General features: G+C 36.9%; 4 protein-coding genes across 6 annotated transcripts; 3 read left to right on the plus strand and 1 right to left on the minus strand.

The window, feature by feature from the left end:
- The first annotated feature begins 1016 nt into the window (after positions 1-1016).
- LOC131768706 (protein lifeguard 2-like) lies at positions 1017-9918 on the plus strand. The gene is made up of 12 exons (XM_059084435.2): positions 1017-1560; positions 2814-2827; positions 3478-3542; positions 4166-4219; positions 4986-5036; positions 5159-5198; positions 5347-5384; positions 6188-6233; positions 7073-7114; positions 7483-7581; positions 8074-8121; positions 8670-9918. The coding sequence occupies exons 1-12, from the start codon at positions 1170-1172 to the stop codon at positions 8817-8819; spliced, it is 1038 nt and encodes a 345-aa protein (XP_058940418.1). The 5' UTR covers positions 1017-1169; the 3' UTR covers positions 8820-9918.
- LOC131768705 (rubber oxygenase) lies at positions 9893-13405 on the minus strand. 2 transcript variants are annotated; one of them, XM_059084434.2, is made up of 5 exons: positions 13359-13405; positions 12821-13230; positions 12359-12553; positions 11926-12079; positions 9893-11213 (listed from the first exon to the last, which is right to left on the minus strand). In XM_059084434.2, exons 2-5 carry the CDS (start codon positions 13151-13153, stop codon positions 10798-10800), a joined length of 1098 nt encoding a protein of 365 aa, XP_058940417.2. In that variant the 5' UTR covers positions 13154-13230; positions 13359-13405; the 3' UTR covers positions 9893-10797. The 2 variants fall into 2 exon arrangements, with proteins under 2 accessions (XP_058940417.2, XP_058940416.2); XM_059084433.2 differs by lacking the exon at positions 13359-13405 and having other exon boundaries at positions 12821-13352.
- Positions 13406-13468: 63 nt separating this feature from the next.
- Positions 13469-19266, plus strand: LOC131768716 (corepressor interacting with RBPJ 1-like). Its single transcript, XM_066172822.1, has 6 exons — positions 13469-13662; positions 14249-14282; positions 16081-16139; positions 18031-18159; positions 18484-18574; positions 18869-19266. The coding sequence occupies exons 1-5, from the start codon at positions 13600-13602 to the stop codon at positions 18571-18573; spliced, it is 375 nt and encodes a 124-aa protein (XP_066028919.1). The 5' UTR covers positions 13469-13599; the 3' UTR covers position 18574; positions 18869-19266.
- Positions 19267-21112: 1846 nt separating this feature from the next.
- On the plus strand, positions 21113-26351 carry LOC131768702 (tubulin beta chain). Of its 2 annotated transcripts, none has more exons than XM_059084429.2 (8): positions 21113-21272; positions 21817-21925; positions 22130-22240; positions 23073-23317; positions 23970-24182; positions 24895-25172; positions 25576-25792; positions 26224-26351. In XM_059084429.2, the coding sequence occupies exons 1-8, from the start codon at positions 21216-21218 to the stop codon at positions 26323-26325; spliced, it is 1332 nt and encodes a 443-aa protein (XP_058940412.1). In that variant the 5' UTR covers positions 21113-21215; the 3' UTR covers positions 26326-26351. The 2 variants fall into 2 exon arrangements, with proteins under 2 accessions (XP_058940412.1, XP_058940413.1); XM_059084430.2 differs by having other exon boundaries at positions 21163-21272; positions 21804-21925.
- The last annotated feature ends 1166 nt before the right edge of the window (positions 26352-27517 follow it).

The raw sequence follows: 27517 nt of genomic DNA on the forward strand, positions 1-27517 counted from the left end.
GAAACGGAAGGAGGCAGGATCTTTCAAGTTCATGGGACAAAGCTCAGGCTGTGGAATGGAATTCCTCTAGAAATACGTAAGGACACTATAAATCCTCTAGTTCAGCCATGAAAAAAACATTTCTTAGCATAGTGTTGTGAATAGAGATATCTATCTGTTTTGAATTAATTTTTTTTTATAAATTTTTAACTGTAGATGATAAATGTTTTGCGATTAATATTCATGCTTTGTACTCTTCTAAGTTGTTTCATGATCACTCGGTAGATTTTTAGTACAGAATGCCACTAGTTCATTGGTCAAACTGTCTTGTTTTACCCTCTCTTAATAAAAATCTATCCGGATAGATCATCTCAGGAGAAATGGTTTATCGGATATGACAATGGTCCTGTATCAACTACGGTCAGTTATATGAGAAAGTAGAAAGAGAAACGTTTGGACTCCGGCAGCAGATACATCACGAATTTAAGAAAATATACGACATTTTTTAAAAACATGTTTCGAAAGTTCCTCTGTCATCTTCAGTTCTGATTTACATAAAGTACAAAGTTGAATTTAAAGTGTATAACAAAATGCTCATTGAAAAAAACAAACAATAATAAGATATTATTATAGGAAAGTTTTAAATTAACATAATAAAGTTGATGATTTAGTGTAGGTTGCTCCCATCGAATGCGAATAGCTTCTTTGATTTTAGATTGGAAAGTTGTGGAAACGTTATGTAAGGTGATAAAACACTCATCAGAACATAGGGTGCGACATTATTAAGAATTTGGAAAAAGAAAGGTGTTAATTAATGAGGTCAGTTGAAGATCTGAAGGGAAGATCTGAACGGACGATTCCTCGTGACAAATCGGACGACATTTGAAGCCGATTCCTAAGAATCCTCCTTGTCAAGCAAAAGAGGAAAAAAATTTGAAACAGGAAGTCGCCGTACTGTCGATCAGTAGGAATGAACTCAATCTTTCTCCTTACTGTTGACGTACATGACGTCATTTTAGGCCACGTGACGTTTGTCACGATCTGAACGATAGAGGACCAACTGGAAGCAGCTGTGGCCTTTACGTAATAACGTGTGGCGCTAAGCACATTTCTTCTTTACGTTCATATTCTTCGAAGCTTCATCCATCTGTTTCGTAATCGTGTTAAAGTTACTGACCAGGGAAGCGACTATGTCGACAAATCCATCGGGGAATCAACCGCCATACCCTAATCAGCAACCAACGAGTCAATATCCCCCTGCCATGTTCAACTATGGCTCTTCTGCCGTTGGCTACCCTCCGCCTTCTAACCAAGCTGCTTATCCCCCGCCGGTTGAAACAGTGCCTTACAATGCACCTTACCCCGCTACAGCTCCTCCACCGTCTTATGAATCGGCTGTCGGTGGTGGAAAATCAGAGAAAACGCCCGGGAATTCCTCGTATCAATCGCAACCATTTCCAGCAGCTCCAATGACAACCTACCCGACTTACCCTTCATCGTACCCTGACGTAGAATATGGGCAAACAGATGCATCGCACTTCTCTGAGATCATCAGTTTTAATGACAAATCCATAAGGCTTGGTAAGTTTTATTTACTTATTTCTTTTCTATGACCGATATCTCTAACAGTATTTCGTTCAACCGAACCACGTCTCAGCTTCCTTCTAAATATTACCCATAATGTCATGTATTGTTACGGTACTCGAAAGTGAAATTTGTGCTCTAGTTTACCCTCAGTTAATTTGGATTTCATCTTATCATAAAGAGTATACATGACTGTCGTTTCAAAATTTGCCATTCACTCTTTGGTTTAAAATACGATTTGTTGCAAAACATCGGTCAAAATATAATGTAAACAAGCTTATATCAGAGGCACATAAGGCAATATTAATATATTGCTGTCGATTTAAATTTGGTAATGTAGTTCATTGTTTTTTGTTCCTATCATTTTAGTAAAATCGTTGATTTCAGAATTATGAATCGATTAATTCACATCATGTACCCGATGTTCATGTAGATATCTAGGAATAACTCCCAGAATATTGGACAATTGGCATGTTACAGTAATTTATTACTAGCATAGTCATGTGTTTAGGCGTGTGGCGAAAAAATTGTCGTACATAATTCTTACATTGATTGGCATAATAAAGTTTAACTTGTTATCATTTATATTTCATTTGTTAGAAATCAAGTTACAATTAAAACTAGTATAACTGAAACTAGTTTCAGTTGAGTCCATTATAATTAGGGCAATACCATACCAATTGGCAAACACGTGTTCTGATGTAGATTAGTTTTTGAGTTAACCCTTTACCTCCCATGAGTGACTAAGAGAGAATTTCTCCTTACAATATCAATAAAATATCAAGCTTAAAAGTGATGAGAATAAAGTAAAATATCAATGAAGGGATTATTAATTGATTCAATACCAAATTCTCCAAATTTACATCATAAGAAATGTATGACACACAGTAAGGAAAATTGCTAATGAGATCTTGGGAGTTAAAGGTTTAATGATAATATTATTAGATCTAGAATTACTTAGCACAAAGAATATGCTTGAAGAAAATGGCCCAATAGGTAAAAAGTTATTGTGGGATGTATTTGGGAATAAATGAGTACGTTCAGACAAAAATTGTAATAAATGAATAACTATTGAATAAAATTAATATTATAATAACTGAAGTCATAGAATTGACATTGTTTTAACTTAAGCACAGTGAATTTACTCCTTTTAAAGCAATTATATCCTCATATTTTTTATACTAAGGTAAGTCTTGTGTATTAATAAAAATTTTTTTTCTTTCACTGGATATGGCTTGTGTCATGCACAGGATTTATCAGACGGGTGAGTACACACACAGTTCATTATTTTTTAGCAGCTCATAAGTAGTAGCATCTCCCATTATTGGAAATTTTTAAAATTTTCAGACAAAATGCCCATGAATTTGGTAACAACATGTATAAGAAAGTGTATGTGATTTATAAAAACTTGCAAAGACTGTAAGCTATCAAGTGGTTTATAGGGAGAGTTAAAATTGTGTCAAGTGCATCATTCATGTCTGCTACTGTTTCTAATTATTGTTGTACCTCTAAAAAATTCCAGACTTAAAATGAAACATTTTCTAACTATAGTCCCATTTTTGTAAAGGAAAATTCAGAGGGTGATGGACAATTTTAATAACTACACAAGACACTCTAACCTGTGAGTGAAAGGACCAAGGGCTACTGTGATGACCAGCATCTAATTTCTCCCCACAATATCACCCCTGAGTCAAACATTAAGGTCACAAGAATAAAGGCAATGATCATCAACTAAAGAAACTCTTGATTGTTATACAAATTCTCTTTGTCAGCACTCTAGGAAATGTATAAAAACAGTATGGAGAATATTCATACTGATATTAGGGTGTAATGGGTTAAAAAAATAGGAGATCAAATTTGAATGTGATTTTGGGTTTTAAATTGTAAAATTGATCTTTTTTTTTTCTTTGACAGGTTTTTGCTGTGCTTATGCTGCAACTAGCAACAACTGTTGGAGCAATTTGTTTGTTCATATTCAAGTAAGAATTTTTCTTTTTTATGTTGTGGATCTCAGATCATTCAAATTATACACTTTTAATAACACATTACAAAGAGTTGAAAAATTCAAATTACCAGAAATTAAAAATGTATCATCATTAAACATTTTCACTACATGTAGTATAATTAACAATTTTAGAACTGAATATGAACTCCTATTACAGTTTTTTCACTCAACATGGTTAGTCTAGGCTATTAAAAACTTTGATATTAAGATCTCATCAGGAAATATCTCCATTATTCTCTGCCATACAATTCTTATGATGTTTCTTTGGAGAAATTATTATTGAATCAACTTCCAGTATATAAGCCCCTTAGTGATAATTGTCTTCAGTTGGTCACTCATGGGAGTTGAAGGGTTTAAACCTGGATTAAAGATTTATGATTAATCAATTTTTTGTGTGTGGAACAAGAATATTATCTCAGAGGCAAAGCAGTGAACCTTGGCAATATTGAAAGTGTTATCTTGTCAGATACAAATAGAAAATCAAATTTTGCTTGACACTATATCAAATATACGGGATTCCTGTCATCACTTCACATGTTTACAATAAATGAACAGCTACAGAATTTCTTATGCAAACATTGTTGTTCTCTTTTGCAGTAACAATGTTAGAGATTTTGCACAAAATAATTGGGCCATGTATACTTCTGCATAGTAAGTAAATGTGTTTTAATTAACCACCTTTGTGTAAATGTTTCAAGTATATTCTCAATATTGTTGCTTAAAAAACATGTAAAATAAAATATGGTTTGATGCTACTCTGGTTTACAGATTTAGTAAATGTAACCGAAGAAGTTACATTTCATAGACCCAATGCTTTGACACTCCTGTCTAGTGCCTTCATCAGGGGCGTTCTAAACACTGCAACAAGAGGTCCTTTTATACAAACGTCAGTTTGGTACATGTTTGAAAGAGCATCAAAAGCAGTGTTCTTTCACAAAAAAGAAACTTCAGCTTTATTGGAGCACACATGCCTAACTAACCATACAATTGGGTAGGAAAAGTGTAAAATTATCACCACTAATCAGCATTACCACCAGCACCTTTGTTTGGAAGCTTTGCATATTAACTCTACCCATGTTCATTTAAATTGTGATGATGTTAGCTTACTTCCTGATGCCTATTTACACCTTGTCAGAAAAAAGGCAGCTAATTAGTGATCGTATAAAAGGACCTCTTGTTGCAGCATTTAGATCAACCTCCATGAAAGGACTAGACAGGAGTGTCAAAACATTGGGTCTATGAACTATAACTTCTTCAGTTACATTCATCAAATCTTTAAACCAGAGCAGCATCAAACTATGTCTGATTGTCCACCTGGTTGCCATGTGAACTTTAATATAAAGTAAAATCAAATATCAAATGAAGGCAAACTCTCATCTTGAATTCCAACTGACTTGTCTGTTTGGTTTCATTTCAGTGTGGTGTTCTTTGTGTTGTATTTTGTCTTGGTCTGTTGTGAGGGAGTGAGGTGAGTTTAAGAAAATTGGTAGTTTTAAGTACTGTTCTGCTTAAAACATTTATATAGTCATGTTGTTAAGCTTATGTATATAAATATATATCACAGTTTTGATGTTTTTTTCTGTCTGTTAGGAGGAGCTATCCAGCCAATGTTATTATGCTTTCTCTCTTTGTAAGTATGATGAATTAGTGTCAGTAATGAAATAAAAAATCAAGAAATTGCCCCTCGTTTGAGGTACAAGAGTTAATATAGAGTTATTTTCACAAATTGGACATCAATTAATTTACATTATGATATTAAATGTTTTCTTTTCTTCCAGACATTATCTTTGTCTTACCTCGTCGCAGTGATTTCCAGGTAGGAAATTTCAACTTTGATTCAAGAATAAAATTGAGTTTACAAATCTGAAATTTTCCAATATTTGTGATATTTTATGACTTTGTATTCAATTTTTGCTCTTCTTGTGAAAATGTTAGGCAAATAATACATAGAATTTTGAGGATTCTGATCTTAGGTATTACACCGATTTACTAGTGAAAGTTCCTAAGCTCCATCTTATTTAACCCTTTAACTCCCATGAGTGACCAAGATAGAATTTCTCCTTACAATATCAATACAAGATCAACCAGATAAGTGATGAGAATAAAGAAAAATATCAATTTGGGGATAATTAGTTGATCCAATGCTAATTTCTCTGAACTAACATTATAAGAATTGACTGTACAGTTGATAGTAAGGGGAATGACAAATTTGATTTGGGAGTGAAAGGGTTAACATTACACAATAAAGATATTGAATTATTGGGTTATTTTTTTACTAATTTACAGTGTTTTTTTAATCTATGACCTTCAGATAAAAAATACATTAATTTGATCTGATTAAATTTGATGATGTAATAGTTCCAATGAAAATGTTTTGTATTAAACTTGGGTTCCCAGAAATGTGGGATGAAAGAGTTTAATCCACAAATAGAATATATTAATTTTGAAGTTATTAACAATGCTGGTCAAGTTGCTTGAATTGAATACCCCCTCATGGTACCTTTGAGCCTTAGTTTCAGTAAAGAATAAGTTTTTGTAGATGTAATTATAGTTCTACTTGTTAATCAATCTTGTACAAAAATTATTGATTATCATTTGTGTTACTTGTCAAACTTGCAGCTTCCATGAGACCAACATTGTGTTAATCATGATGGGAGTGACCACTGTAAGTTATTTTGGATGCCACATATAATTAACAAAATTTTCAGATAATCCTTACAAATACCAGGGAACTGAAAGACAAAGTCTTTGAGACTTTCAAATGAATGCATTGGAGAGTCAATGCCAGTCTGTCTAGGATAACATGAATCCAAGTAATGCTCCCTCATGGATAGGTTGCTGGTTTAGTCCCCTGTAGACGACCCCCCCCCCCTCCCCTTAATTCTTTATCACATAAGAGTGACTAGCATCTAATTTCTCCCCACAATATCTGACCTGAATCAAACATTAAGGTCACAAGAATTAAGGGAATGATCATCAACTAAATAAGCTCTTGATTGTTAAACAAATTCTCCTCATGAGCACCTTTGGAAATTTATAGGAAACAGTGTAGAGAAAATGCACAATGATGACAGGGTGTAAAAAAGAAATGGTTAATAAAAGTTCCTAGGGGGGAGAGAGGCATTGTGAGTGCTCGGAGTCTTGTTAAAGAATGCAAAGAATGACCCACTCAGGGCCTCCCACTAAAAGGTTCTTAAGATGCCCACACAGTTTGTTGATATGGGTCTGAGAGGGCCACTGTGGGAACTGAAAGTCTTTCCCCAAGAGCCCAGGGTCTCCTCCTCCAACAAAGAAGTCCTCTCAAGTTACCCTGTTTGTTTGTTGTCAGTGTGAGAGCTAAAATGGTTCTGCTTAAGAACACAACATAATAATGCAGCCTTGCCTTTGAAAGAAAACTCCTTGTTCTAGAGTCCACCATTGTTTCAAGTATACCTTAAAGCATATACTCAGATGTACAATGTAATTAATGAAATTATTTCTTAGAGCTAACACTTTGTTTTTCAGCTGGTCTGTGCTTCTGTTATGATCTTTGCCTGTCAGACCAAGGTAAGTCTTGCTGTCAATTAACATTTTTGTTAACTTTTTCATGGATGATAGTAAATTTTGCAATTTCAGCATGCAATTACACAACTACAATACTAAGAGAAACCCTAATTTGGGGCTCTAACATCTAATTATGTCAATAGTTTTTTTGAATGTTACACCATGTCTTGGCTTTTTCTCTTTTAATTATTCTTAAATAAGCCATGGAGTCTTGTCGCTTGTTGTGAATTATTTTTTACTAAACAAAATGAACTAAGATCACTTTGTTGACCAGAACCAAGGGCAACATGTTTTAAAGGTAAACATGAATGTTGAGAATATAATCTAGGCAAAAATTTAACATTTATGATTTTTTAAAATTTTTTCCATAGTATGACTTCACCACATGGGGTGGAGTGCTTTTCTGTGCAGCTCTGGCCATTTTCTTTCTCAGTATCTTCACTCCCCTTTGGTTGGCACTTTCAACAACGGTATGTGTGATCATGCATTCAAGAGTGTCGTTAGGAGAGGTCCTGGGGTGTGCATGACCCCCCCCCCCCCTCCCTTCCCCTTGTAAGCCTTTTTTAGTCACACTTAATAAAACACAGCATGAAGTTAGAAATGACAACTTGGTGAGTACCCTCTGTTTGACACAGTGTGACCCCCCTTTAGAAAAATCCTGATTATGCTCATGATGTACATGCATCTTCAGTTGCTAGTCCAGGCAACCACCAATGGACTGTTTAAATTTGATCCTAGTACAGGATTAACTACATTTTGTTTTTTTTATGTATAAATCAATAAAGTATTATTATTTTTATTTGTATTTTTATCATTACAATTTTCAGGAGCCAGATGTTGTTGAAAAGTAGACAGGATTGTCTTTTGCCAATATTGTTTTAAGATTAAATGTAATTACATGTACAGTTGTACTCACAGTATATGTATTTTAAGATAATTTTTGTTGCTTTATTGAATAACAGGCTGGAAAGATTGTCATTGGTGGCTTATTGGCACTGGTCTTTGTTGCAGTAAGTAAAATGTTCTCAGCTATGACGTTAACAATTTTTTTAATCAACTGAAATGAGTTTTAAATAATTATAATTTAAAGTATTACAACCTTATTCATATATTTTGGCAATGAAATTAACTTCTACCAATTGACAATAGAAGTAAACAGTGTTTATTGGGAGGAATGCTAAGGGCACTTGGCTGTTTTAGTGACAAAAGATTTTTTGTCTTTATACCGTAACAGAAGGAAAAACATTGTATATAAAGGAATTTTGTGTGGTACTTCAGAATAAAAAAGGTACAATAACCATGAAAAAAAACTGAAATCTTAACCCTGATCTCTAAGAGTGCCTAGCACCAAAGTATTTCTTACAGTCTCACCCAGAATCACATTAAAATTATAAGTTCATGAGAACAAAGGAAATGATCACCAACTGAACAAGCTTTTGGTTGTTGAATAAATTCTCCTTGTCGGCACTTTTGGAAATGTAGAGGAAACAGTAAGGAGAATATGCACACTGATGTTAGGGTGTAAAGGGTTAACCATTCAATACTTGTCTGTCAATAGTTCCTTGCCTATGACGTGCAACTGGTGATGGGTGGCAAGAAGTACGAGTTGAGTCCAGAGGAGTACATCTTTGCATCCTTGATTCTGTACATGGATATCATTCGCATCTTCTTGTTGCTTCTGGCGATATTTGGTCGTGGAAGCAACTAAACAATGTCAGCAGTATCTAACTATACTTAGGGTGTGCCCAAAACACTTTATAAATGGTAACCCCCCTTGGTCTAATTGTAGTAATATTTTTTTTTAGCGCATATGATCATATGCAACATGTGTATTTGTGCTTCAGAAATATGAAATATTATTATTATTATGTTATTAATAGTAGTAGTAGGAATGAATCCCTAATTAGCATGCATAGATACATTTTGTAGATCTACCAGTTATACATCTAATTTTAAGTGATTTAGTATGAATAATTTTTTTGTGTCTGATCATATGATGAACGGTTACCACTATTCCCCAGACAATAGCTCCTTTGTTTGCACGAGTCCCTAGAGGACAGATACCAGATACTACTATATGATTCACCTAAGCAACACATGTAGAGTTACAGTTTGAAACAGCTAGTACCTGTTTTGCGTTTTCTCACTTCAATTCACTTCCTATTTACAGCCAAACATTTTAACATAAAATATTACTTTTGGTAATTTAATGACAATTTGTTTTTGTTCCACAAGTGGAGGTTCCTTCCAAAAGAGCCCCTGGGCAAAATGTGAAATTCAACCAAAGAACCTGTGCTTAAGGAGGAGACATATTTAATCTCTGCTGTCCAACAACATCCTAAGTATGAGTTGATCAATTGGAAGCTTCAATATCCCCCCTTGGAAGGATATTGAACTCCGGGGGGGGGGGGGGGGGGGGAAGAGAGGAGGGACAACGCTTGGCACATCTAATATAAAGATGGAACTTGTATGTTAATTTTTTTTTAATAATTCAGGAAATGGAAAACTGTGCTAACATGTATGAATTAGACTAAGAGTGTAAATGTAAACTGCTTTTTTTATGTAATGGCCTTTAAAAAGCAATGTCTCGAACACGTGTAAGAGTTATTTTTTTGGCATTAAAAAATACTTATTGTTTGTTTGTACTAAGTAATCTGCATATGAAATATAACAATAAAGTTTGTTGCAAAACTATCTTTTTTATGGGCCATCTCTACATAAAACTGTATAATTTATGTGAAAAGATCACCTCATACATTGTATGACCCACCACAGTGATTTTTGATTAAACTGTTTCTTGATTGCAATAGCGATGGATGCATTTACAATGTACAACACTATATGTGTACTTAATTGACCTTCCCCCAATGAAGCATTTCAGGGCCACAAAAAATAAATTGGAAATAAAAATTCTAAATGGACATACTGTTTTGAAAAATCCCTACCAGCAGGAGGACAAGTTTGCTATATACAAAGCAAAGAATTTAAACTCAGACTGGTTTAAAAGTCTTGGTTTGCTTTTTGTCCTAACTTCAGATAAAATAATGTCACTCAGTTTAACTGTGAGAAAATATTATCCCTGAATAAGCAGTGAAACCTTAAAGGATAGTAATTTCACATAAGAGATAAGATTGTCTTCAATTGGCCATTACTTGGGACTGAATTTGATGAAACAATGAAGAAATGTAAAATGGTTTCTATGTTTACATAGCCTGATGTAAACATGCGCGAGGTTGGGAGAACACGAGATAAGTGTAGGAAACCATGATGCTAAGCGGAGTGGTTTCCAGCTTATCTAGTGTTCTCCCAACCTCCCAAGTGTTTACATCAGGCTATGTAAACACGGAAACCATTTTACATTTCTTTTATAAAATAACCAATGAAAGAGGAATGAAAACCGTGTTTAAATACGCTCATGTAAAATGGTTTTATGGCCAGTCAGAGTGTGTGTACTATTTGAATTATTTTATAATTAAAAATACTGGCCATGTTTCCTTCAGTTCTCCTTCATTTCTTAATCAGTTCTCCAAGAGCTTAGCTTTTAACATGCTAAAGGGACCAAAATCAACTCAAAAGGAATCATTGTCCTAGGATCCCACTAAGATAACTACTAACTAAAAGTGGATCTGTGTTCATGAACCAGATCTCTAGCTCTGATGAACAGATGTAAACTGAATGATACCTGCTCAAGAATACACCTTCATGATGAAAGAAGGTTCCCTGCCTCCTAAGGAGAGGTGAACTATCGTATTCAGGGCATACTTTCCAAATTTATACAGTCCATGCTCAAGAAAAGAAACTCTCCTTTGAGTGAAACATGATGTTCTGAGAATCCAGTATAACAAATTCATAATAACTTGACTGAGCATGTTAAATCCTGAAAGGCCAAGCTCATCTGCCAGATCATCTCCAATGAAGTGTCTTGATAAACTGCTTGAGAAATTGTAACTGAGATAAAAGGGATTTTTGCTCGCAAATTCCTGTAAAAGTGCCTCAGTCAACACCACTGAATCAGGGTCTGGTTTGCACTGTCGCACTCTTATCATATTGCACAGTTTCCATTCTTCTTCATAGTTGTCACATAGTAAATCACTTGTCATTCCTAGAATAGACAACACTAACTCTTAGGGTACATGCTCTGAATCATTACTACATTATACCCATGTCTCTTCTTACAGCAAACACATCTGGCAGACAGAACCTTCAAGAGCCATTCTCAAAGGTGCTTGTTTCAAAGAGCACACAGTATTTATACTAGCTTTGATGACTTATATTTACACTATAATGTATTTACATTTACGCTAAGGAAATAGTTGAATTCAATGAAATTGCAAATTTTTCAACAAATTTGTCATTCCTCAAGAAAAAAATGCTTAAATGGTTGTAACCTTTACCTTAGTCAGAATTTTTTTTCAAAACCCTCAACTCCCAAGATCTGATTGTTAATTCTCCCCTCTAACAGCTGTAGATTTCCCTGTGATGGTGTTAGATCAAGATAACAACTTCCACCAGATAAATTTAAGTATTCCTGTTTGCTAGATAATGAATGGATATTATAGGGCGAAGTTACCTGTTAATCACTTCTGGGAGTTAACGTGCCGAAGGAAGAATTGTGTGTTAATTTTTCTCAACTACTAGAAGCATATAACCAAGATTATATGCTTCTGGTAATATTTAAAAAGTGTCAAGACAACTTTTTATACCATGTAGACACTTGTGATGTGACGGCATACATACAAGGGTACTTTGCAACACTCAACTGCAACAACTTCACTTCTTAAATTATGGCCCAATCACTCTCTGAGCTTACTTACCCAGATAAAAACCAACATATTTCCACAAAGTTTGGTAAGCATCCTTTTCAGTTTTTGACAAAGAAACACCAAGAATTTCTAGTCCATCAACCACAACAGATGAAAATGTAGACAATGTACCAGCTAAATCCTCTTGGTTGATTGGACATCCAAACTGGAGAAAAAGACAAAGGCAAAGAAGTATTGAGACTAAAGAAAATTATCAATTAGGGTATTATTACTAGTAACTGATCTAATACCAAATTCTCCAGCTAACATCTTATGAGTTGTTTGACAGACAGTAAGGAGAATTACTACTAAGATCTTAGAGGTGAAAGGGCTAAGAGTGAGCATGATTTAGATTTCCTTGAAAGGATCACGTGTTGTTCAACAACAACAAAACGCAGTCAAGTTCTTTCGGTGGTACAAGGTAATTAAACTAAATTATACCTACATTTTCAATTTCCCACCCACCGTCACGATGAAGAAGGTGACGGCGTACAGCAGCATGGAGCAGACGCACCCTCATGCAGGCCTCTTTAATTTCACTCGACGAACCAAGAACAACAGCCCTCACAAAGAAAAGGGTCTCAAACAGTCTTTGGCGAACATCTCCGTTAGGGGAAATGCGTCCCGTAGCTGACAACACCTGTTACATAATATTTAAACAAAAATACATAAATAATAAAATCATTAGTCGTGTCACTGACGTCTAGTTGAAGAACAGTGGTTTTTAGAGTTCGTTGCTATGGTCACTCTGACGGATATCTATGTGTGTTTGGAAAGCGTACATGTGCACAAAAATCTTACGATGTGTCAAAAACATAATTATGTTGGTGTCCAATGTGACACCAAAATTATCCAACCACTGATCACACAGTCTATAGAGGTAAAGTCAAAATAATAATATATGTACCTTATTCCCATAGGCAGCGGTGAATGAGGAAACAAGACTACCATACATGAGAACAAGGCCGGCGAAGACACTGTTTCGGACAAATACCCGCCTTCCTAATTCCCACATTTGCCAATCAACTTCCCATGGAGGTTCTTGTTCATAGAATTCGATAAATCTCGCGCAATGGGAATCCCCAGAGAGTCTTCCAAGATCTTGGACAGCCCTAAGTACGTAATGACCTTTTATTGCTTTTTCACCGCGAACTCTCGCTACCTCTTCCATCGCATTATCCGCCAGAGGGTCGCATTCAAACCTCTTCCTGTTTAAATCCTCCTCGGAAATAGCCGACATGTTGGTTTGTTACACGCGCGTTCCCAGCTTTGACAGGTCTTTTTACTTCCTCGTTCAGTCACAAATCGCCGTCTGGGCTTTAAAGTGAATGCGTAGAGTTGAGCTTCTGAGCTGTTTATAGTTTAGTTTAAGTTTGTAGCGGTAATTTATGACTTTTTTTAATGCTTTTTCACCGCGAAAAAAATATCAAGAATCGCATTCATACCTCTTCTTGTTTCACTCCTTCTCGGAAATGGCAGACATATTGGTTATTTTGAACGTATTTTGGAGAGGACCTGGCACTGCTGCAAACACAAACATCCCAGGTAACCTTGCAATATAAAAATTAAAATGGCGGAGAAGTTGAGCATCCTTGCTTTAACGTCTAAACCATTCTAGTTTTACAAAACTTACTCAGTACTGCGTTATTTTATACTTTCCCCCTGCAATACTGTGCAACCTTCAAGATGTTTGCCAAGTTTATGAACAAGAAGGATTTCCACCCAGGCTCTAAGGCTAACATCAAAAGGGTAATTTGGAGACCTGCTCAGTAAACTTAAACATGCGCATTATTCTTTCTTTTCCCTTAAACGCACAATCTTTCCATCTTAAGCACACAAACACGTTTCAAAGTTCCACTACTACCGCCAGGATCATTGAGACATGAGTAACCAATCACGGAAGTTGTTGGAAACGAACAATGATTCGAACTTATGATCAATTAAACTGTTTCAAACAGTGTTAAATTTAGTAACAAGGCAAGCAAAGATGACGAAGGGTGAAGGTGGTATTCATTGCTCGTTTTCTGTATTCAGATTGATCAATTTCTTGTAAGTGACTTCAACAATGATAGTTGCTTTTGTCAAAATTAGTTCTGATTTTTTTTTTCTTAATTGCACACTGTTAAGACAATATATATTAGACTTGACTTGGGATCCTTCATAATTATTTAATTGTTCAGAAATTCACATATTGCAATTGCGTTTGGGTAGTTTGTAATAGTTATTGATGGCAGAACCAAAAAATGCTCACTCCTGAGCGAAAGAAAAGAACTAGCCATTAAAGCTCCAGTATATAAAAGGAACACATTACAACGGATTGGGTACCTTGTCCTAGGTATGGATGGCAGAGCAAAACTGCTGGCTTCCAAGTTGCAGAAAGAAAAAGAACTAGAGCTCCATCTAATAAGGAAAAAGCAAGATTCAAGAACAGGTACAAAGTTTAATTGAAACTATTAAATTACTAGATACCTATCAGAAATTTTGCTGAATCTTTTTAAATCTGGAATAAATAACAAATGTGTTGCTGTAGCTAACGAAAATGTGGAAAGTATGATGATTACTGCTACTGTAGTTGTGGCAATGTTAGTCACTGTTTCCTACCCACTGTCCTCCTGAACTACGCTCCACACGTCAATCAGACCCCCCCCCCCCCCATTACTAGTGAGTTTTCTTCTGGGTTCTAAATAATTTATAGCAAAATCTTCTTAGAAAGCAATCACTTTACATGCATCTTTAAGGGTCACTAATCTATTGAAATACCTTTTGATTTGTCTGTGGTTTCACAATCATATACAAGATTGTTGGTAATCACCAGCGGCTGGCAAAAATTGCAGGATGATAAAAGCAGCACTCACAAGCTGGATTTATTTTGTGATGGTGTGCTGGGTATACAAAATGAACAAGAATTGATGGTATGCACTTAAAATCATTTGATATCTTTGAGCCACCTCACTCAAAATTTCAGACAGCCAGTGTGAAATATTAGCTACACCCTGAATATGAGCAGATAAAATTACACCCCACTGTCTAACTTGATAACTTCGTCTTGTTCACCAGGCAAGCCATCAGTAATGATGAAAGAATCAAGTCTGGCTTAGATTTCTTATATGAGTGCTCCTTCCTGGTTTCAACAAAGGTTGAAAAACTTTTTGTGTTTTGTGAAATGTCAGTTGTAGAGTGAAGTCGAGATTTAGCATTCTGAAGAAAGAGACTGAAGTTTAAAACCTAGCGTTCTTGTAACTATGTGAGTATGGGACAGTCTACAATATTGTGCAGTTCATCAAAATAAAAAAAAAAAAAAAAGAAGTATACACCTAAAGGAATGCTTTAAAACACCTACAAATAAAATTAGAAAAAAATTAATAAGGGCTTCTAGTGGTTTGAATGTCTTTGGCAAATTGTTTGTGTTTTAATCAGTTTGGAAGTTTTGTTATCCCATTTATGTTTGTAATCATTGCCGATAGTTTTAGTCAGAATCAAAACGAATATTTGAACCCACACACGTTGTTGCGTGGGGTTGAACACATGCACTCATGGATTGGATATTTTTTTTTTGCCCCTTTCTTTCCATTTTTTTTGGGTTTGTTTGTGTCTTTTTGCACATGAAGAGTCAAATGCTGCCTGCTGTGATACTCGTTTTAGAGTCAGAAAGGAAGCTTCGAGTGTTGCACATTAGGTAATCGTGAACATGACAGGTGTACATGTTTAATTACTGCGAACATGGTAATGTAAAGTAAACTTCTTAATGAGAAAAGATGTTGCTACATGTAGTCAGATAATTTAAACCCTGTTATATGGTACAGTACCAGGGATCTTTACCAGTCCTGAAATCTTGCAGTCAGGCAGCTCACTATTGGAGAAAGAATTTTGAGAAGGGCGTTTAATAACTTTTAAAATGCATTGTTATCCCTATATAATTTAAACTGATTCACACAGCTAATTGTTTTCCTTTCTTTCTAGAGGTATAAGTGATTTTTTTGTCTTTTTTTAAAGGTACCAGAAGAGGATGAGGGCAGACGGTGAAATTTGAATGGCAGCAGTGTGGAGCCCCAAGAGAGGCGTATGTACCCTAATAACCTAAAGATAGAAGAAGACATTACGGCTTCTAAAGTTGCTACACTTTCTTCACTGCAAAACCAATTGTCCTTTTTTTTTTTTCTATTACAGGTATGGCCAAAGAGTTGTGGCGCATTGAATGCCCGGTATCAGCCCCTTTGGGATTGCTTGTAAGCCTGTCATGCTTCTTTTGATCCTGTCTTGTTCTCTCATATATGTGCTGTTTTGGTACAAATTTCATCCTCTTATTGGTCACAAGCGTTGGAAAAATAAGAAAATTCCATGAGGAATTGACCCTCAGACCTTCAGATTCCACTTCTCCCATGCTCTACTCAACTGAGCCACAGAGACTCCATGGTGAGCCAAGGGCCGGACACGTCCTGCATAACACCAGGAATTCAAAGGGGCAATGTCAAACCATGAGGACTCAGATTATTGTCTCTTGTCCCACGCTCGTGACACGACAAGATGAAAAAACATCTTTTCTCTATTTTCCTTTACCATAGCTCAAAATTTACCATCTTTCTTATTCTTAACAAAATTTTTATCCTTTAGTTCTCATTTCCTGTAAAAGTACACAAGTATCTATGGCTCCACGTTTATTTCTTAAACTAGGTGTAGAGTTTCGCAATGTCAGAGTGCATTAAATGTCGGGGACGTGGGGTCACATCAACACAGACAGAGAGGTAGTGTTATGTTAGGGCATCCTACTCTAACGTTCGTTAATTTTCTTACTATCTTATCTCCTTGATCTGATCTCAGCAGATGTGTTTACCTGAATGTATAATTATTTATGAATGGGGCATATCTGTTTGAAGTTAGCAAAGAAAATAACTCCTACACGGACTTTGCTCGTGTGACTGTTATGGGTTTGAAATTGGGGTGTTCTGTAGAAGGTACAGCATGTGCCCAAGCGGGGGGGATCTGGAGTGATGCTCTTCACGTGTCTTAACTCCACAAAATTTATGCTTAACATATTAGTTTATGACTCACCTTCCATTATGTCATAAATTTGTTTTGTATTATAAAATTATGAGATAAAATAATTTGGTGGAGTACGTGTTAATGAAGGATAAACACCTTTTAGCTTGAGGAGTATTGTGTGAAATTATTATCATTTGTTTGCAAGGAAATTTATCGATACTAAACGGTCGAGGTTGCATGGTTTTGTCCCTTCAGGAGATTGACTAGGAGAAATTCTCTTATTATTATTTTTATACCCAGTCACAATTGCGATGGGTTGTAATTTTTAAAATTTTATTCCGTGCCTTGTTTTGCTTTTGTCTTTCTAGTGCCCACTGTTCAACAAAAGTTTAAAAAAATGCCAATGTTGATCGCAACTTCTTATCACAGGTTTGACAGATTTCTGTATTTACTTTAACGCGTTGCCGTGTAATACAAACGTTCCCTACTTTAGAAGGAAAAAAACCCTTGCACGTACCATAACCATCGATAGTCTTTTACGCCCACTGCGCCCGTTGCCACACAATACGTCACATCAATGCTGCCCTTTGAACACAATGAGGTAGTGTACAACAGCGTCAGCCGGCTCAAAAACGGACAGCGTTCGAAATTCCTGCCCCCAGTTTTTCATCAAACTGAGCATTGCTAAGTATCGCTGTCATGTGTATTTCAATGGCGGCTTAGTACCTGAACGCCTATTTACACCTCGTCAGAAAAAAAAGGCAGCTAAATTAGTAAGCAATTACAAAAGACCTCTCTTGCAGCGATTAGATCGCCCCTGATGAAAGCCTAGACAGGAGTGTCGAAACGTTTAAGTCTATGAATTGTGACTTCTCGGTTACATTCATTAAATCTTTAAACAGAGTAGCATCAAACCATGTCTGATTGTCCACCTGGGTGCCTTGTGAACTTTAATATATCTTAAGAGCGGGCACAGTTTCTCGTTTACGTCAATGCCCGAACGCAAAGAAGAAAAAAATCATTATCGTTTTCTGGCATCAGGATTGAGTCAGCCCTAGTGTTACGTCGTTTTTTCTGCAAAATTAATGTGGAAAGCGTATCACTATGTTGTTTGACGAATAGATAAACATAGTCTAGATCATGAAAATACCTTTTCTTACAGACATTGCAGACCCCATGAGGCTTTTAAAGGACATGCAATCTGAAGGCCTAACATTGAAACAAAATGTGTTAGGACGTGTCTTTGATCCAAGTGACCAAAATCAGGTGAGGAATGCTTTACAGTCTAAGAATCATTTCGTTTTTGTTTGCAGAGTGCCTGAAATCTTAATAACTGAAAACTGAAAGCAGAACAAAGATGATATCGTTTTGATGGGTTCCATAACAGCAAACTAATCGTTTGTTGACTTTCATTATCCTTTCAGACACTTAAACTTTTCTTGTTTACCGCCATTTTGGCGGGTGGTCGCGGGCTGGCACTTGTCGCGCGAAGAATACCGCTTACAATTGACAGACCGAATTCGTTCTTGGCAACGGCGGTTGTAGTTAAGAGTGATCCCTTTAATGAGATATTTTTTTCTGTTTTTGCAGCAAATTGTGGCATCTGATGACGAGGGTGAAGACGACGCAGAAGCCGCTTTCTTAGCTTCTCTAACTGAGAAAAAAAGAAGAAATTACTGAGGTTTGACTTCATTTGTGGAATTCTCTTATTTCGCTTTTTCTTTCTACGAAGCTTAATGGGAGGGGCATGCACAATCTTGAACATCTCGACAGGAAAAAAAAAAAGAAAAACAGAACAGAACAGAACAGAACGAAAACCAAGAGATTTTGCCAATGTTTATCGCGCCTCGTATTCTAGAATGGAAGTCGTTCTACTTCTCACGCTTGTCAAATGTAATTTGAGGTGAAAGACGAAATCTCAGCTTTCCTTACTCTAATATTGCTGAAAAATTTATGTGACTCTGTTTTCGTACAGAAAATTGGATAGACTTGAACGGGAGGAAATGGAGGCACAAAGTGGCCATAAAAAACGTAAAAAGAAGAAGAAGAGGAAGAGGAAACGAAATTCTTCATCTGACAGCGAGGAAGAGTTAAGTAAGCAGAGCAAAATGGGATATCATTCCGAAAGTGATTCCTCTGACGCCGTAGAAAGAAAAGCGGGTAAGAAATCAACGAATGATGAAAAAAGGAGAAAGTCGAGAGAATCAGCAGGAAAGGGATTTAGGCGAAAAGGACAGGAAGAGGAAAAATTCAGACACAGATAAACATCACGGGGGATAAACACAGGCGGTCCAGAGATGCAGAAAAAGGCGTCCACGATCGCAGAGATTCAAACAGACGCTTAGACGATATTAAGGTACACAGACCACTCCAAGGAAAAGTGTAGCAGATGAGCAGAGGACATCATGATAGTCACAGAGATTCGAGAGATCATAAAACGGACAGGCGTCATAGTGAGACAAGGAGACATTTCGAGAGACATCACGACAGCTAGGCATTCTAGGGATGAAAGAAATAAGACAAGCCTTCAATTAAAATAGGCCTCTTATAAAGGGAAAGATAGCGCACAGAAGGGACACCAGTGTTTTTTCGGGTGAATCCCGGCGCGAATCGGAACGAATTTAGAGTTTATTTGCACTGTTACACTGAAAAAAAGTATTCATCGGGAAATTTTGTGTGTCATGTACATGAGCAAATGTGTTTCTCACACATAAATTGTCGCAGAACTCCACGTATCGACCAGACTGAAAAATTATTTGAAGTCGTGTGTTAACAACTGTGTTTCAATTGGTGAAGCGGAGCGTTTTAAGATTAAAGTGAGTAGTTATTGTTTAATATACTTTACCAAATATCTCCTTCCTGATTAGCCAATAACGAATAGACTGCATAACCGAATTTATTACATACACTTGAAATTTAAGTACAAATTTTAACAATCAGTCATTCAAGAACCGACTGATATGCAATTCATCTGTCGAGGGCGTTGTGAATAACTGGTTAGAATAAATCGTGCGAGTATTTTTCCAAACCATTATAAATTGTTGTAATTAAGTCTTGATGAGTCACTTTTGAGAACGTTCACGATAAATCAAGGAAAGCATGAGAAGTTCACGCGTATGCATAGACCCACCCGGTAATATCGGCATTATTGAAAGGGAATAAGTTTATTGCCTAGGAAGAGATTTCGAGCAGCAGCGGAACACTCTCTTCTGCATGCAAGGCAGGGTTTTCAATGCTTTTGTCCAGTTATCTAGGCGTCTGTGCTCGGAGAGGCGAAACCCAAACGCGAGAGCGCTCGTAGGCTCAACACACTTTAAGGGGTTCCGTAGGCAACGGTAGACTGCTGATCACTAGCTTTTATTGAAACTGCTGTGAGTTTTAATTGCTAAACATCACATATCGGAAATCGGGTTGCTTTGCACTTTTTTTCATCAATGGGTAGACACTTGAAAGAGGGGACCGCAAGTGGAAAGGAAATTTTGAAGCAGGCCAAGCACGGAGCTATGAGTCGATGCAGAAGGTGGTCGTAGCAAAGATTTATAAGTATTGCTCTTACGAGCGGAAAACCGTGCGAGATTTAAGCTGCCGAGCGTACGAAAGTACCTGTGTAATGCACAAAAAAAAACCGTTAGGTAAAGCCGGGTTCATTTGCAAAGCTTTACGTAATTTTCATGTAGCATCTGGTTATGAACTCGAGCCTCTCAAGCCTTTCCAACAACGCTCCACCAATTTATGTTATTTAAATTTCGATAAACTGAGGAAAATTCTATCTACAAATTTTGTATATCTCCTAACAAGCGTCATACCCGTTTCATTACAAACTGAGAAATCAAAACACTCCTTTTTTTCCGTGGCGATATATTTTGTAGTAACGTTGGAGAAATTTGATTTTGATGGTGTTTAATTTTCAATCTTAATTTATTACAGAGAAACTTTGATAGCAAATTTTCTGGCTGTGAATTGAGAAGCCAAAAACTCATTCACCAGTGTTTGATAAACCGCCATGAACTAAGTTTTTTAACCCATAAAATCTTAATATGCAAACATTTGTCCTTTTAATCTAATTAGTAAAAAAGGAATAATTCATTCATTCAAGCCAGCTGTCGATGAATGGATCATTTTGTTCGATTGCCCGCAGTTGTCGAACTCGCCAATGAAAAGAGTGCTTTTACCATATGGGGAATTGATTAATACTTAACTAAGAAAGAAAAAAACGAAGCTCTTTTGTGGGAATCAAATATTGATGCTGCCACACCCTTTGAGAAATCAAACACAGTTGAACACTTGTTGTCTCACACTAGAGCTGTTCAGCAATTTTTACCATGAGGGAAATCGTGCATTTACAGGCCGGTCAATGTGGAAATCAAATTGGTGCAAAGGTACGTCATATTTTAGGAGATGGCACTTAAAATTCAATTCAATTGCAGATTTTGCTAAAATATCCCATGACACGTTGTCTTTAAAACGAACTGAAGTGAACATCTTTGATTAAAGAATGAAGACTGCCAGATTGGCATACATAGGAGAGGAATTTGCTCAAATCGAAAAACTCGTTTGCAAACCGTCGTTTGAGAGCTATCAATAATTTTCTTATACTACACTGCGGCTTTTAAGACTTAAGAATATCCTTTAAAAATTATTCCAGACAAAAGCGACTCTTCGCTCACTTTCGAGAAATACATAATCGCATCAAAAGTAAGAATTTCTTCGAAGATGAAATGTAAATCCATGAGTACAAGTTTTCGGAGAACTGATGAAGACTTTTGTCGTGGTTTCATTTCAAACAATTTCGCCACGAGGTCCTTGAAAGCTGTACGAGGAGAATTCAACGGCCTATTTGAAGTGGTCACAAGAAAAAATTTCACTCTTATAGAATAGGATGAAAAGCTAACGCTTATGTCACTAACAAGTTTTAATTATCAGTTCTGGGAAGTGATTTCTGATGAACACGGAATTGACGCCTGTGGAGCGTATAACGGAGACAGCGACAGCCAACTGGAAAGGGTGAATGTTTACTACAACGAAGCTACAGGTAACTCAATTAAAAATGAATTTACTTCGTACAATGTAGTATTGTTTTTACTTTATAGCATTCGAGAATGACTCAAATGTGTTCTTTGCAATTAAATCTAATATTTCTAATGTAAATTAAAACCAATTTTCACCGAATGTCCATGCACATTTTTTCAATCATTATTTTTTTTTATCTATTTTATTTTTTTTTTTTTTTTATTAGGTGGAAAATATGTGCCGCGAGCAGTGCTTGTCGATTTGGAGCCCGGTACAATGGACTCTGTGAAAGCCGGAGCATTTGGACAACTTTTTAGACCAGACAACTTCGTTTTTGGTAAGAACAGTTGCTTTTTAAAAAATATATTCGCTACGTGTCCTTTGAGTAATGTCAGTAATTGGACTGCAGCAATTTACATGCTAAAATCAATATTTCATACTTCAAAACCAGATGTTCGTGGTGATAAAATATTTACCATCATAAGAACTCAAAATATCGGCTATGCCAGAAAACAAAGAATCGCTTTGAAAAAGATTACTTTCAAAAGATTTACGAGATACTGTTGGCTTTCACGCCAAGGAATATGTGAGTAATCAAACCCACATGTTTACAATTTTTTTCGGTTTTTCTCCACGTTAAAATAGAATTAAAAATTCAGATGTTCTAATTTTTTATTTAGCATTAGTTATTCTTGTATTTTTATTTCAAAATAAGATATATTTCAACATGAGAATGTTTTGATAATAACAGTTTAAATTTGCTCTTTTTTCCAGTAGTCTTCGAAAAATATTTAATAATTCACACAATCGTAAACATCTGAAACAAATCTTTTAATTAGTTCTTCTAATTAATCTTTTAAAATAAATTTTGAATTAAGAAAAATAATAGTAAAAAAAACCGGTTATGAATCATTATCATAAACATCCATTTATTTTCTTCCTCTCCTTCTAAGAAACCAATCATTGTGGAGGGTTTGGGTGTGGGGGGCAAGGGTCGCATGGTTTTCAGGGGGAGTGGGGGGGATCAGTCTTCACCAGCAAAGTATAAAGGGGAACTATATAGAAATTTAACTGCCAATTGGATCGTCAACCAAGATCCCCCCTCTTCAAGGCGATACATCATGACCGCTCCTTAATCCCTGAATTTATTTGTTTCCCTTTCCTGTCAGGTCAAAGTGGAGCGGGTAACAACTGGGCCAAAGGTCATTACACAGAAGGTGCAGAGCTGGTGGACTCGGTGCTAGACGTTGTTCGCCGCGAAACAGAAGGCTGTGACTGCGTTCAAGGCTTCCAACTGACGCATTCCCTCGGGGGTGGTACTGGGGCTGGCATGGGCACTTTGCTCATTTCGAAAATTCGGGAGGAATATCCCGATCGAATTATGACGTCATTTAGTGTAGTGCCGTCGCCAAAGGTAATTTAGCGCAAACTGAATGTACAATAGGGGGACACTCAACTTTGAACTTTTTAATCAAGGTGGTACTGTATGATACAAAGTGGGGCACTTGTACATCATCAAAAAATTATTTGGTTTCTCTTTATACTCATTTCTCGTCTTGGTGGAATTAATTTAAAGAAATAACAGTACAGAATAAACCCCGTTGCTCTTCGAGTTTTCACTAGCTCCAAATCTTGCGCAACTTGTTCCTATCTTTGAGTGAGCGAAGAAAAACAGGTGGACTTGTGGTTACTATGAGAAAGGTCATGGGGTAGATGTCTCAAGAATATTACTTGTTTCTGATAATTTAGCGACCTTATTTGTTCTAAAATCCACCGAGAGGCTGGTGTAGGACCTACCTTAATTCCTGTATGTATATATGGATGCTGGAAAGGCTAAATTCTTACCGAAATTAATTCAAAGCCGAAAACTCCCCATTAAATGCAATCAAATCAAATTAAATTCTTTCATCCTCCTGGGCAGAGTTTTGGGAAATTGTGACACACCAGAACTGTGGCTAAAATTATTTTCGAGGTTATTCGTGGCACATTTTTGGAGCGTACAACTCTTTGAACATCCGGTTTGTTTTTTTTTATTCGGTTCTAATTCAAACTTGGACGAATTTCAGGTATCGGACACTGTCGTGGAACCGTACAATGCCACCCTGTCTGTTCATCAGCTGGTCGAGAACACAGATGAGACATTCTGTATTGATAACGAGGCTCTCTACGAAATCTGCTTCCGAACGCTCAAGCTAACCACACCCACCTACGGGGATTTGAATCATTTGGTGTCCGCTACAATGAGTGGGGTGACAACTTGTTTACGCTTTCCTGGACAGGTAAGAGGACTTCACAGCCGCTTGTAATCTTTTGTTTCCGAACAGAGCTACTAAAGGGATCACGGTAGCACTGTACCACGTTGCCGAAACGCCACTGACAAAACTTCTTTAAGAAATCTTCTCAAGAGGAATACAACACCGCATGTTCAACTGTTACTTTTACGTTCAAAATGTTTGCTACAAAGGGGAATAAACAGCTTTTCTTAGCATGAAAATCAGATTAAACACAGTAGCCCATTGCAACAAATTTGAATACAAGAAGGTACAAATGAGCACGAAAGGATAAACTTGTAAACGTAGAAAATGTCAGCACTCAGACATAGATCGCTACAATTTTGCAACCGGCTTTCCATAAATGAAAAAGCTTACAGCCACGACATTTAAGTTACCTAATTCCTACACAGAACGATCAAAAACTCTACCAATACATCGAAACTGACCAATCACAGCTGACATCGTTTCTTGAGTCTTGCAGCTATTGACAATAATTTTCTCGAATCAGATTTTAATCTTAACAAATTTCAGCTTTCTTTTGATAATGATGATTTCTGCTCGGGCTGTAGAAAAGCAAATTACAGCCACCTTCTCGTGGACAATCGCGCTACATGATCGAACATTAATCTTGAGCCCGAGCCAGAAAAATAACAGAGATCCTGAAAATTCCCAAATCGCTTATAACCGAAAATGTTTTTTTTATTTGTTTACATCTTAGCTCAATGCCGATCTGAGGAAGTTGGCAGTGAACATGGTCCCATTCCCTCGCCTGCATTTTTTCATCCCAGGCTTTGCACCACTGACCAGCCGGGACAATCAGCAATACCGCGCACTGACTGTGTCCGAGTTAACTCACCAGATGTTCGACAACAAGAACATGATGGCTGCTTGTGATCCGCGTCATGGAAGGTACCTCACTGTGGCTGCCATGTTCCGTGGGAAGATGTCCATGAAGGAGGTTGACGAGCAGATGCTAAATGTTCAGAACAAGAACAGGTAATGAAGGGATATGTTAAATATTTGTCGTCAGCGCGTAAAGGGAATAAGAAAACTCTCCAAGAAGATATTAGCCACATCCAGCACAGTGAGGGCCCTATTAAGCTTCTCAAAATGATAGAGGACACCTAACATAGAATACCAAAGAACAACATTCCAAAAAACCCCTGGATCTCATTTTACTCATTTTTTTTTCATTATTATTTTTATTAGGGTTCCAAGGAATGGGTTGTCAACCTTTTAGGGGAATGGTTAGGTGGTGGGCTTACCCAGCGGAGGACCTAGGGTTCTATTGTATGTCCCCCTGCCTCCGGGCGAATTTAGTAAATAAAAATTTTAAAAAAATTCAAATATTCTTATCCATTAGTTATGAACTGCTCATGTCATATTATCTCAATTCCAGCACCTACTTTGTGGAATGGATTCCAAACAACGTGAAGACTGCTGCATGCGACATACCTCCTCGCGGGCTTAAAATGTCAGCGACCTTCATTGGTAACAGCACAAGCATTCAAGAACTGTTCAAAAGAATTAGCGAGCAGTTTACCGCCATGTTTAGACGCAAAGCATTTCTACACTGGTATACCGGGGAGGGAATGGATGAGATGGAATTTACTGAGGTGAGAAAAAGAAATTAATTCAGTGCTTTCAGGTCTCTGTTTAACTACAAATTTATGAACTCAAGATTCCTATCGCGAGATAGTTGATGAGGGTGAAACGCGAATCAAATAACATAATCTAAGTGCATGATATACATTTGCCAGTTCTCTGAAAATTTAGCAGCAAGACAGACCAGTACGGCTGCTGCCATTACTCATTATTTATCACGGTATAGATAGCGAGTAGCGCAGCTAATCAGTTTGCAGCATGGGTGATATCACGGTAATTGGGTCTTATCAACTGAGTTGATAACGTAAATTGGCCACCCTTAAGAGTTTCAAAGCTGACGTTCGAGCGTTGGTCCCGCGTCAGAGCTCTGACTCAGTCTTCTTCGTCGTTCTTTTGTGTTATCTTAGTAATTATGCCTATTTTGATGGTTTTATTTTAACAGGCTGAGTCTAACATGAATGATCTGGTGTCTGAATACCAGCAGTACCAAGACGCCACGGTCGATGAAGAAGAATTTGATGACGAAGAAGAATCAGAAGCTTAAATAAATATTTATCACGTCTTAGCGAACAGTGCACTTTTTGATTTGAATCCTCTGCAGTTATTCCTCTCTTCCTTCATCCTCCCTCCTTACTTGCCTCTTCTCGCAGCCCGTCTCTCCCCTTCCCCCCCCCACGCTCAGGCCACTTTCGAGACTGCTCGTGCCATCGCGCATGGGCTGAGCGGGCGCTGGGCCACGACGTTCGTTTCATGTGATCCTGGCACTGGTCAATAAATGCTTTGAAACAGCTGAAAAATTAAACTTCATTTTACATGAAAAATTAAACTTTCATTGATCTAGTTTGGCATGTAAAAACTGAAGCACGTTTCATTTGAAAAGTGTCAACTGAAAAATAATTGGGGCAGAATTTAAGCAAGACAGTAAAAAAGTAAACGAAACTAGATGAAAAACATTTCACCAAAGAATTCGCGCACAAAATGCATAACACACTAAAGGATGTACACAAGCTCTTGATCTGTTCCATAAACTAGATCAAAGATGAGAAACTCGTTGTCTTGTAAAAAATTAGGGTCTTAAAGTCCAAATGGAAACTAGCATACGTTGAATTTCACAATATTTGGTATATCCACCGCTTGTCCTCAAGTTTTGCAATAAAAAAAAGGTGAGTTGTATAGTGTATTTGAGTTTGAATAATAATATCCTTGAATTACCGAAAAAATATTGTTTACATTGTAAGAAAGAACAGAAGTAACTTCCGATCTCGCTATCTTTGATTCAGTCGTGTGATCGTAAACCCAGTTTCAATTTATCCTTTTGAGCAACTGTATATTCATTTCATGCGCACCCTCAAGGTTGCTGCAACTACCGTATTTTCTCGAATAAGCAACCGTGCGTTTGTTTAAAATTTCGCCCAACACTGAGGAGGAGTGCTTAATTGGAAGGAGGACGCTTAATCGAGGGGGCGCTCATTAAGTTTTCCTTTCGACAAACTTTAACTATATTTTGGCGCCATGATATCTGTAAGAGGATAACAAAAGCTCCTACGTTTTCTATAACAAATTATCTATGTAGACACTTAGTTCAATGGAGAAAATGTAAATTAAGCGACAATAGAAACAGGTTTTCCTTCTATCCTTACTCATTTAAGAAAGTAAGGGAGATTGCGGGGGGTACTTATTCGAGGGGGGCGGTTGTTTGTGACCTTATGGCTCAGGGATTGGTGCTTATTCTGGAG

This window comes from Pocillopora verrucosa, chromosome 10 (genome assembly GCF_036669915.1).
Source record: "Pocillopora verrucosa isolate sample1 chromosome 10, ASM3666991v2, whole genome shotgun sequence".
Classification (NCBI taxonomy): Eukaryota; Metazoa; Cnidaria; class Anthozoa; order Scleractinia; family Pocilloporidae; genus Pocillopora; species Pocillopora verrucosa.